The sequence below is a fragment of the Thalia democratica genome, chromosome 5, assembly GCF_965202585.1.
Source record: "Thalia democratica chromosome 5, ktThaDemo2.hap1.1, whole genome shotgun sequence".
Lineage (NCBI taxonomy): Eukaryota > Metazoa > Chordata > Thaliacea > Salpida > Salpidae > Thalia > Thalia democratica.
Window position 1 is genome coordinate 13,683,178 of NC_139169.1, and position 12,590 is coordinate 13,695,767.

Sequence of the window (12,590 nt, forward strand, 5' to 3'; positions counted from 1 at the left end):
AAACCAAGTTTATGCTAAACTTTTAATTGTACAATAGTTATACATACTTTTAAGGAACTGCTAAACATTTTTATAAGGCTAAAGTTATTTAACTTTAAAACAAAAAATTATCAGTTACAAATTTACTAAACTATTGCTCAGATAATAAATTAATAAATTTATTTTTTTTCAAAACATTAAAAAGGAGTTTTGTAAGTCTAGAGAAAAAAAGATTTTATTTTTAAAACTTTTGGTTCATATATCTAAAATAAGTATTAGGCATTTCAGTACTATAGTAAAATCAAAAATGTTTTAACTTTAAAAAAAATCTAGTATTTTCACATATTGTTCTACTATAATGAAAACATATAGTTAATAGTAACTTTATACTTTTAGTAAAACAAAATATCAAATATAAACTACTAAAACGTTTTAGTTTTTATTCAAGTACATAAGCTTAAAAGCTCATTGAAGGTAAGAATAAAAAACGAATACGAAAAGTATACAATTGTTAATTCTGTATCTTTTGATAATTTTGTTTAGTTCTTATTCTTTGGTAAAGAACGGTAATTTAGGTACTTCATTCAGACTTATTCTTTTTTCAGGGTCGATAATCAGCATTTTTATTATGACGTCATAAAGATCCTTTTCTTCCTTTTTTAAGTGTCCTAGGCTATTATTTATATTCACTACTTTGCTACTTAAATCATTAAAATTTTGCTTTTCTTCTTCAAGATATACTTTGTGTTTATTGTGAACATGTTCTATTCTTCCAATTTGGGTTTCAGTACATGGTCCTAATGTTTCATTGATCAATATAATGAGCTCTCCAACAGATTCAACATCAAAAAGGAGATACGATGCTGCAAGTTCAAAAACAGTGCAGCCTATAGACCAAACATCGCAAGGGTATCCAATTTTGTGTCCCAGAACGACGTCAGGAGCTCTGTACGGCAAAGTAGTAATGACGTCATAATTAAATTTATCTTCAGTGTAAAAACAACCTAAATCGCACAGAGTGATGTCAGGTTTTCTGTATAATTCAGTTTTACTTTCATCGTTGTAATACCTGTTTAGCAAGATATTATCTGGCTTTATGTCGGTATGCAGCATGTTGTTATCATGAAGTAACTTAGTGGCTTTGATCAACTGACGTGCTATTGTGCGAATTTCATCTATCGATAAAGATGGTTCAAATTCATATCTAGCATCAGTAAGTGTTGGTCCGTATAATGGAAACACTAAGTAGAAAAAGTTATAATCTTTAAATGTTTCTAAAAGTTTAATCAAACTGCTGTCATTGATTTTCTTTTCTCTTATAATTTCAAATGTCCTTATTTCATCTAAAGCTGCCTCTTTATCACTTATGGCTTTAATTGCCACATAATCATTAGTGACGTCATCAAAATACTTGTATACGGAACCAAAACCTCCGCTTCCAAGTTTGCTTTCAACAGTGTATCTGTTATTTAATTTTTATCCAACAAAGTCCATTTCTTCTGTCGTTTCAAGGCTTGACTCTTCTGAATACCTCTTTATTGAATCAGCTTCTTTGCATGAGCCGTTTGTTAATTGTGGGACACGTTCAGAATCTTGATAACTCTTTGTTTGGCTTTCATTAATGTTTAAGTTATTAAAAGATTCTGCTACTGTTTTTTCTTTACCTTTCAAATAATATTCAGAATTTCCACACTGTTTGTTAGTCAATGTACTGTTGTTATCTTTATTTGCTGATTTCATTTTTTATCGAGTTTGTAAAATTTGTTTTCGGTAATACTTTCTAAAAAAAGTATAATATTACCGTCATTCAAAAAAATGTTTCTAGTATATTAAACTAAGTCAACTACTGTTATCAAATACTAGACAATTAATAAAGTCAAATTGCTTTTTAAACTGCTAATTTAGACTTAATCATGAAACAAATGTTGTGTAGGATATGGGTGTTTGTTTATCACAATAAAATACCTACTTTATTTTGTCGTTATCTTATGAATTTTAGATGTTACTTTACACAAATCAGATAAGACATTAAGGTAGTAAATCAGTTTTATAAAATAAACCAAAGTAGTACAGTAATACAACCACTGTATTTCAAAAGTAGACAATGTTGCACGAAGGGCCACTTTTGCAAGAGAGGAAAGGTAAAAATAACTTATTAAAAAAAAAAATTAAAATAAAATATAAGTTAGAATTTAAAAACTGAAAAGTAAATTATAAAGAAAAATGAAGAAATTACCGACGAAAGGTAAGGTTTAGGGGTAGCAGTGATAGTAAAAAAAATATAATAAAACTTGTATAAAAATAGTAACAGTGATACTTAAAGTAAAAAAAAAATGTTTACTCACAAAATACAGTTAAAATAATTGATAAAGCAACAAAAATAAGAAAATAAGTTACTGATCAAAGATAAGGGCTAGGGTTAACAATGATAGCAAAGTTAAAATTAGTTATCTACCGAATCTAAAGCCTTTGGATTTGGCCGGATCTGAATCCGAGTTTTATTTTCAAATTTAGGCCTGACCGAACCCGAGTCCGAAAATTTTAATAGTTGGAATCCTAAAGATTTAAGCTGTTTGTAATGTAAACACAATACAAATTTATAAGCTAAAATTACTTATTATGTTATTACTTTTTAGTAAAAATGGTTTAAAATATACTTTTGACGTGTTAATTAATAAATACTTTTTTATTTTAGAATAATTTAATTAAAAAAAAATGTTTTGTTGAAAAAAAAATCAAGCTACATACACAAGGACATAGTTTTAATTATTTGATATCCATGAAAGCAACATTAACAATTAACTTGTACTTTTGTTTAGCAAAATAAAAAAAATATGAAATTTAATAATTGCTTTTATTAAATAACTTTATAAGTTCATTAAGCAGAAAACAAGTCACAAACAAACTTACAACAATTTTACGTTTAATTTCAGAATTAGTTTTAATTGTAACCATTTACGAATTAGAGCATAAACTTTTTGAAGTGTTAGTATTTATTAAACAAATTGCTATTGAAAATAACATGAGCTTTAGAAAACTGAAAAATAATACAAACTATTATAAAGGCCTAAAAAAGAATTGGATTACAGTTGTAATAAAAAGTTTTTAAATTCCACTTAGGATTACACTTTCACAAAAACAATAAAGAAATATAGATTAACTTAAGTATGTTTTTCAAAAATATAAAATGCTTCAATGTTATATACTTGAGTTGTTTTTCTTTCTTCTATAAATATTTGATCTTTATATAAAAAGTCTCAATAAATAATCAACCTTGTTATAAATGAAATTTTTATTCTAACTAATAAACTCTCCCAAAAAGACTTAATCATACGATAATTTTATTTTGTTTATGAAAAAACTAAAAATGTGTATATCCTATTAACCCTTGTCAAAGTTTATGTAAATAATTAATAACATCTAAATGGAGACTGATAATCAAAATAACTAAATAAAAGATACTTTAAATAATTACATTGTTTCTGTAAACTAAACTTCTTTATTAAAAATTATTTAAAAATATTTATAAAGTGTATGACCTAAATTTTTAAGATAACCTTTATAGAGCTGTTTAGAATCAAATCCTGGTTAGGTCTGAGCTGTGAAAATGATATTTTGATGAACTGAACCTTACTACAGCGAAATGAAATAATTACGTACAACCAAATTTTTATTTTTATTTTCGTAGGAAAAAAGCCAAAATTTAAACTGAAGTAGGTTCACAAACAAACATAAAAATCTAAATAAATGATTAATAAGTAAATACGGTTAACCAAAAAGATGAAATTAAACGCCTAAATTATGTACTTAATTTACTTAAGAGTCTATCCAAAATAATTTATCATTGTTTATTATACTCTGTGTTTATAATATCTCTATTTTTTTCAATAGTTTTAAAACTTAAGAGCGTTAAGCCATTGAATTGTCGCCATAAATAATCCTCTTAATTGACAACATATACATAGACATGACTTTTTAATTTAGATAACAAACGTTTGATAAGTATTCAGTGTTGAGATTTTTTCATTTGTTGCAACGCTGATGTAAAGGTTTATGAGAAAAAATTTTAAATTAAAATGTTGTACAAATTTTGAAAGGTAGTAAAAACAATGGACAAGAATCAACGTATAATCGGTTTTCCAAGTTTAAAGTCTGTTAAGAATATCATCTCAAGTTTAAAAATGAAAATTTTGTCTGGTTACTCTATATTCTTAATTTAAAGCTCAAAATAGTTTAAATTGGTGTGCACTTTATACTTTGGCATTTTAGTTGTAAGTGGTAATTTAGAATATTTATAAATTTACTATAATATGTTAAGTAAAAAAACAGATTCAACTCTTATTTCTCAACTTATATAACTCAAAATAGTATTTTAAGCTGTTTTTTTAATGTGCAAGTTATCTAAATATACTTACATCTAATACATATTATTTTTAAGTTGTTTGTTTTTTTTAATAAGTTAAGAAAAAAATGTAGTTTTAATATCAAACTATTTATTTTAGAATCAACATTTACAAGTTTATATATTTTTAAACTAGTCTTAATTCAATTTTTGTTTCAATAAGCTTTTTTATGATGAAAATCTTTTTAAAAAAAGCTTAATAGTTTCTAATTAAAAAAAACTACTTGGTTAATATAACTCTTTGCAAGTTATGTTATATTTTGTTTATGTTTTTTAGCAAAAAAATTGAATTTATTATGTAATTTTCGTTCTGTGATTTTATTTTTGCTAAGAAAATATCTTCATTTTGAAAAAAAAAACGTATAACCCTACTTGTAATTAAGAGAAATAAAAAACTACGGTTGGCTTGTTTTAAAAAACAATGTTTGACTGTTTGATGCTAAATAAAATAAAAAATAATTTTGATTTTTCTAGTTTAACTACAATAAACAATTATTTAAATGGTTGTTAATCTATTGCTGTTGTAATACAAAATAAGTTTTTGAAAGTAGTAAAAACAGTTTTTTTTTGTGCAGGCTCTAACTAAACTTCCAAATAGTAAACATTAGGTATAAAGTTGCAAAAATGAACACAGTTGTTGCAAGTAATATATTTAAAATTAAAAAATTTATTAGAAAATTTATAATTAACAAAAACGAAATTTAAAACTGATCGAAGTAATTGTTTTCATAGGTGCAAAGTTCTAGACGATGTTGTTAATAAGTTTGTAGCTGTCACAGCATCGATTCCTCCTGATATTTTTACTGGTTTTGCAGTGGGTGAAAAGTTTTTCGTTTTTAAAACTTCGGTTTTATCTATTGTCTACAAATATGATGTTCAAAAGAAGATTAGTTAAAATTTCGTGTGAACTGAACAAACTTTTTTTATGATTTATACCTACTAGTAAACTACTAAAAATTTAACAAATTTTACTATAAACCTTTAGTTATTTGCTTTTTTTTTTTGACGCAATTTAAAAAAGGTATTTAAAACTAAAAGAGTATATTTTTACCAAATATATAAACAACAAACAAATAACAAAAAATACTTACTGGTTTTATTTGTAAAAGTAATAAAAAAATATACTTATATTAGTAAAAAGTCTTCGTGCTAAAACGTATTTAACTTTAAATAGCTATTTATTACATATTATATTCTTAGTAGAGGTGCATAAAAATAGAGATCTTAAAAGTTTATAAATTCAGATTGCAATTTCTAACATTAGTCGATTATTAAACTTGAAGAAAAAAACTTTATAATCATTATTTCAAATTTAAAAATGCAAACAATCTGAAATATGTTGAAAACTACATTTATCTTCTTTTTTTAACTAGGTGAAACAATAGCTCTAGTGTGACATCCAACGCGATGTCCCTAATACGTACTAAAACAGTTGCTTGCTGGTAAAGTCCGAAGTAGTAACGCAGCCAAATCGTTTTCAGCTCAACGTCTATGACATTTTTAACTTATTGTGAGAATATAGTTTACGCTCGTTTGATCAGTTTTAGCCAATAGTCAAATCTAAAATACTAAAATATTAACTTACAACATAATTCTGATGATTTATTTAGCTTAATGTAAAAAACATACAAAAACGAACCTGCATATATGGTTACAATTTAAAAACAATTATTTACAAGACGTTAACTTTCTTTTTTTCATAACTGTCAGATTTCGCTGAACATCAATAAAATTGAGATGTTTTTCGACATCAATAATAAACTTCCAGCTAGACCATTAACACTAGCATCCAAAACAACCTACATCCGGTTTCGTCCTCATCAAGCAGGTAGAGTCGCGAAACTGCTGTAAAGGTCTACATGAGCGATTTTAAATGCTAACGTTTTAAAGTTTCAGGTTTTCGGTAAAGTTCAAAAAGTTAACAAATCTTAATTCTTTTTACTTGTTATGCTTCAGTATCCATTAAAAAAATAGTAAATGCTTAGACTTAAAAGTTTAAGAGATTTCTAATCATAAAATATAAAACGTAAATATTCTTCAAATTATAATGAGCTAGAAAAACCTAAAAATGTGTTACTCTTTAAACTCAAAACTTATTAATAACTTATGAACGTCTTAATTATACTGTGCTCTAGTCTAAGAATAAAATAAGTGAAGTTTTCTTTTAGGTTTTTGAGTTATGTGACCCTGAGTATTTTTAATTACACACAACTAAGTTTTTGAAAGGAAAGCACATAAAGATAATTAATTTCAATATAAAACGAACGGTTTTTAATGTTTTATCAAAAAGAAATTTAACAAAAACGGGTCGAAATGTAAACTTAAACTTTTTTAGAACTAGTGTGAAAATATGTACAATTTTATACTCAACGAATTTGACTGTTTATAAACTTGAAAACATATAAAGTTTGTCATTCAATAAAGTGCTATATATTATCGCAAAGCTCATAAACTGAAGAACACATAAAAGATTGAATTAAATATAAACGCGAAATAAAAATTGAAGCTTGTATTTAATACAATTTATTTTATAGTTTGTTAAAGTTTAAGAGTCTTTTTTTATTTTTATAAAATAATAAGTCAGAAATCTTAATAGACATTTCTCCCTGGTGTTTTATTCAAAGATTTAGGTTTCGAACACTCCTTGACGTACTCTACCATCTTAATTCGGGTTCCTTCTAACCCAAATGTGTCGCTGTCGCTCGTTTCTAGACCTCTTCAACTTTCACTTTCGATCTCAACACATCCTTTCTCCGGAGGCCACCGTTTCTTGACCTACTCTTTGGTCTTACTTGAAATCGATACAACAAATATAAACTTAAGTCTTTCATTTTGTTACAAAAATATTGTAAATATAAATTGTTTAAAAAGCTTAATAGTTTTTCTAAAATAATAAAATTTTCTTATTAAATGTAATCTTTTGTGAGCTTTATGAAAATAATTTTTAACCAAATATAGTTGGACTTATGTTGTAACTTTATTTTTAAACTATTTGTTTGATAACAAAATTTCTTAACTTTTAACTAAAAGTGTAAACTTACCTAGTAATCTAAATACATAACAAATCAAGTTTGGTTGTTTGAAAAAGACAATTTTTACTTGTCTGAATGCTAGATAAATAAAAATTACTTAAGATTTTTCTAGTTTAATTACAATAAAAAAAATTTAAAGGACTATCTTTTCATAAATGTTGTAATACCAAAAATGTTTGTTGCTTAGTAAACACAGTGCTGTTTGTGGCGGTTCTAACTAAGTTTCCAGACTGTAAACATTATATATAAAGTAAATAAATATCAAATGAACTTCTTAAAAAAAGCTGTCAGAAGAACAAAATATAAATCAAGCAAAATGTGATTTAAAAACTTAATTGATAAAAGTTTTTTTTTATGTAAAGACTAATAGTACCTAAATTGCATACTTCTTCATTTTTAACACAACTATAATTAAACAGATTAGGATGATGCTATGAATGATAACTGAAAATTTAGATAAATAATTTAATGTTATAACTGAGTTATATTTTTAAAGCTAATTAACAAGTTAAAGGTAGCATTTATAGATATTCATAATTGTCTTATTTGCAGTCATGGTTAAACTTAATCAAAATTCCACACACATTTTAACTAAACTTTTTTTTGAGTTTTTATTCTTTCAAATATAAATTTCCTTTTTTTATGGTTAAATTTAAACTGACCTTGATATTTAATTAGTCTATTATTATATTGCTAATATGATATTCAACCCTTAGCTGAAAATTTAGAAGCTAGTTCAATAAGCTAGACCAGGGTTTCCCAAAGTGGGCGATATCGCCCCCCTGGGGGCGATTTTAGTATGTCGGGGGGCGATAATTAGTAAGGGGGCGAAAGGGTGGGCGATAACTAGTAAGGGGGCGAAAAGGGGGCGATTTTAAAATTTTGGGCTGTCAGAAAATTTTTCTTTTTTATATTGCTATTTTACTAATTTTAGCTTGCTATTAAATATTTGACCCTGAGGTAAAACTTAAACAAAAAAGTTTATTTTGTTTATGTAAAATATAGAGAAAATAATCAATTACAAGACTCCTTTTTTCAAGTAAATTACATATTTTCATTAATATATTTTCGTATTTAACAATTACATAGTTCTTAGACGATTGGAATCCCTCTAACCATTTTATAACCTCACATATATGTTATTTGGGATCATAAATGGTTTGTAAAAATTTATGTTATATATTATTAAAATTCTAGGTAAACTGGCAACCCTGTAAACTTTTATTTTTATTGGAAATACCATGAGGTGATAGTTATATCACTTCATGATATTTCTAATTATCTTTTTACAAGTCACTAAGTTGGACTAAGAAATAAAACTATACAGGGTTGCCAATTTACCTAGAAACCTAGAAAAACCTAAAATTTGACAATTTAGGCAAAAATAAACCTAAAAAATCTGGAACTTTTAACAATTTCGATATATTAAGTGGTAAAATTTCAATTTGACAAAGCTATCATATAGATAAAATATGGATCCCTTCGAGGCATATCTTTTTGAAGTAGACGACTGACAGGAATTCTTCTCAGACTTACAAATTAACCTTGAAATTAAAGTAAATTTTTCCAAAGAACGATATGAAAGCTTTTGGACTCAACAAAAATTAAGGCATAAGTATCCAATCATTCGAGAGGAACTTAGATTGTTGTTTTTAGTTTTTCCGTCTAGCTATCTTGTTGAGAAAGCTTTTAGATCATTTATCAACATCTTAAGCAAAAGATCTAATCTAGATGTTTGTAAAGGAGGCTTTATTTTACTGACTAAGAAACAGATTAGAAAAACTTGCAAGCAGTCATGAACCTCATCTTTCACATTATATTAGACTTCAGTTGCAGACATTATTTTATGGAAGTTTTTTTTTTTTTGATCTTTTAAGTTACTTTTTATTTAACCTGGTTTGTATTGTATTTATGTAGTCGTTTTAAAATAAAAATTTTATTAAGTTATTTATTCTACAACAGGATTGTATAATGCCTAATAAATATTATTTACGGTAGACTTCCTCTTGAGTTCGCACATTTTACCAAAAAAAAAGTGCAAATTTATATTTTCTAAAATCTAACTTAAATAAAGTCTATTACTAACTAAGTATTAATAAAAAAAATACATAATGTTTAATAGCTTATATAGATCTATTTTTTAATGAATGTTTGTTTAATGTTTTAGTTCATTTCATGTGTATGCATAACGTTATTGCATATAACATATTTAAATTTATCATTTCGTAAAAAAAATGGTAATAGTTTTTGAGTTTGCACTTTTTGATATTGTTCAAAGTGCGAACTAAAGCGGAAGTCTACTGTATTAATTAAATGGTTTATGTTTTAAATCTGTTAATAGTTTTATTTTGACTTTGTTAATTTTGTAGTTTATATTTGTGGTTTTACATTACAATAAAACTTTTTATAGCATTGTGGTTAAAGTATTTGTTTTAAAGAAATTTATTTGACATATTTTTGTTATTACTTGTTTAATCTGTATAAATAAAAAAATCTTGATAACCATTAAAATTTTTATTTTAAATATTTTTTGCTTATAAATAAGTATAGATTTGAGGTCTTTATTTGAAATGACTTTAAATTTTTCATTTAAAAAATTCTAAAACTCAACTTTATTTTCTAACTTGATTTTTTATTGTTAAAAAATCTATATATTAATGATTTTTAAACTATTAATACAACTGTTTTTTGTTTTATCTTAGTTTTTAATATTTTAGCAATTAGAATGTGTTGTTTATTTTAATAGTTCAACACTAGCTTTTATTTTTTCTATATTTCCTCTGGTAAACTATTATAGGCTAAAAACTAGAGGAAAAATAAATATAAACAGTATTAGACTGCTACAGTTACAAAACAAAACTTTTAATTAAATTTAACCACCACTACCCTAAAAGTTTTATTAGTTTCAGAACAATATATATCTATACAGAATTGATTACAGATTACACAAGACTTTATAATAATTAAGTATTTTAAAACACTTTACTGGGCTTTTAAGAAAACAAATCTAACTTATTTTCTCAAGCCCTGTAAACTACTTTGAACACAGCCCAAAAGTGCGTGCATAAGAAATACCAGACTAAATTACTTTTCAAACACAACTTTTTCGGCTCAAAAGTTTGTACTCACGAGAAAAACTACTTTGTAAAATCGTGGGGGGGGGGGCGATTATTTTTCAAAATTCTGAAAAGGGGGCGATTTAGAAAAAGAGTTTGGGAAACCCTGAGCTAGACTAACTAAAGTTAACTCAGGCTAGTTCGAAATATTTCAACATATCAGACTGGTGTTTAAGTAGTTTAAACTAAATCAGGCTAAGTTTTAACATTTTTACAAATCAGACTGACATTGACTAATTAAAACTTACTCAGACTAGATTGTGAAATGCATATGTTTCAATAACATTTAAAATAATTTAGTAGTTTATAATAAAAATTTTGAGTAATAACTGTCTTTGTCAAAATGGCATCTTTATAAAAAACTAAAAATAATTAGATATCCAAATGAAACTAAATGAATAGTCATAATCAACACACATCTTAACATATATTTTATTATAAAACAAAAATGTAAGTGTTTATTGATATAATTCAAAATTTACAATTAACGCTTAACTATTGATATAGAGTAGTGCTCTTAAATTGTCGACTAGTTTTAATTTTGGTTATGATCATCGTATTGGTAATAATTTTGTGTTTACTCTGAACTATTGATGAAGAAATCTAACATTAATTTATCAAACAATTTTAATAACCAGAATAAATTATGAAATAAATTCTAAACTCAGAAACTTTTTAAGGACGAAAAAGGTACTAAAGCTATGTAATTATGTACTAATTAAGCTGGATTTATAATAAACTGAAAAGTTGTTAAAAATGCTCTTTAATAAAAAGATAGGTAAAAAATGAGATAATTTAATAACTTAAAGGTTAAGAATGAGGCAACTTCCGTCGGAACAAAATTCAGAAAAAATAAAAAATTACAAAATTTAATACAAAAAATAAAATAAACAGTTTTTTTGTTTATTTCTTTATACATTTTGCGAAGAAGTTTTCTTATTATTACAGGGATCGTTTTCTAAAAAGTCTAAGGTAGTTATTTCAAAAAACGTAGGATAAGATTAATTTTTAGTGTTTTAGTCTATTTTCGCCGTTTTACTTTGCGCCCGCTATTTAAAACCTATTGTTGCCTCCGACTTTGACTGGCTATATCTTGAAAACTATTCTGAATTTTTAAAATCTGTAAAAAGCATCTTGTACCTTGGTAAAAACTTTTCAAAATATTATCAAATTTTGGAAAAGGTTGTATACCCCCTTATGCCCTTATGTCATGTAAGAACCGTATTTTAATACCGATTCTTCAATAAAATATTAAATGTAATAATTTTCACATAAAAACAGTTTTTTTTTTGTGGAAGTACTACTTTTTAAGCGTTTAAAGTTTTTATAATGTTTGCAAATATACTTTAATAAAAAACATCATTTTTAAATAAGCGTTTATAGAGTTTTTAAAAAGTTTTTATATTAGAAAAAATGCTAACATAGTGTAATCTTTAACTTTTACAGAAACTTTATTGAATAAAAAACATGATGATTTATGTGAAAATAATGAGTTTAAAGTGATTAAAAACATGAAAAGTATGATATTAAGTTTATAAGCGCCATAAAAGTAAACGAAAATGCCCAATTAACATTTGCAAATGTCACATTAACTGACTTCATGCAAGGTGAAATAGGAAACTGCGGCTTGATAGCTGCACTAGCTGCTATTTCACAACGACCTGAGTTTTTAACTGAAATTGCTCCAAAGATTGAGCATACAAGTGAAGGAATAAAACTCCACTTTAATATGTTTTATAAAGGAAAGCCAACAATTGTCACATTAGATGATAGACTGCCCTTTGGTTGTCAATTATATGATGATAAACTATCTTTAATATACGCAAGATCTGCCAGAAGTGATAATTGTTATCTGGCTTCTTTCCTTGAAAAAGCTATTGTTAAACACGGTTGTTTTAACTCATACAACTCTGCAGTTTTAATTTATCCCGATTTTGTGTTTTCTTTACTTAGTAATTGTATGAGTAGCGTTTGTTTATGGCAAAAAAAAGATTCAAAAAATAGTGTTTTAGACCATATAAAATTTGAAGTAGATAACAAAAGCTCTGTCATTATGGGTAT

General features: G+C 25.6%; 1 protein-coding gene across 1 annotated transcript in view; it reads right to left on the bottom strand.

Annotated features, from left to right (window-relative positions):
* Nucleotides 1–525: 525 nt before the first annotated feature.
* Nucleotides 526–12,590, bottom strand: part of LOC145836258 (uncharacterized) — a 36,989-nt gene continuing 24,924 nt past the window's right edge. Inside the window, exons 2-4 of the mRNA XM_082944077.1 lie at nt 6,185–6,236; nt 5,762–5,870; nt 526–1,441 (exon numbers count right to left, since the gene is read on the bottom strand). Coding sequence (XP_082800203.1) covers nt 526–1,441; nt 5,762–5,870; nt 6,185–6,236 — 1,077 coding nt within the window. The remainder of the gene's footprint in view (nt 1,442–5,761; nt 5,871–6,184; nt 6,237–12,590) is intronic.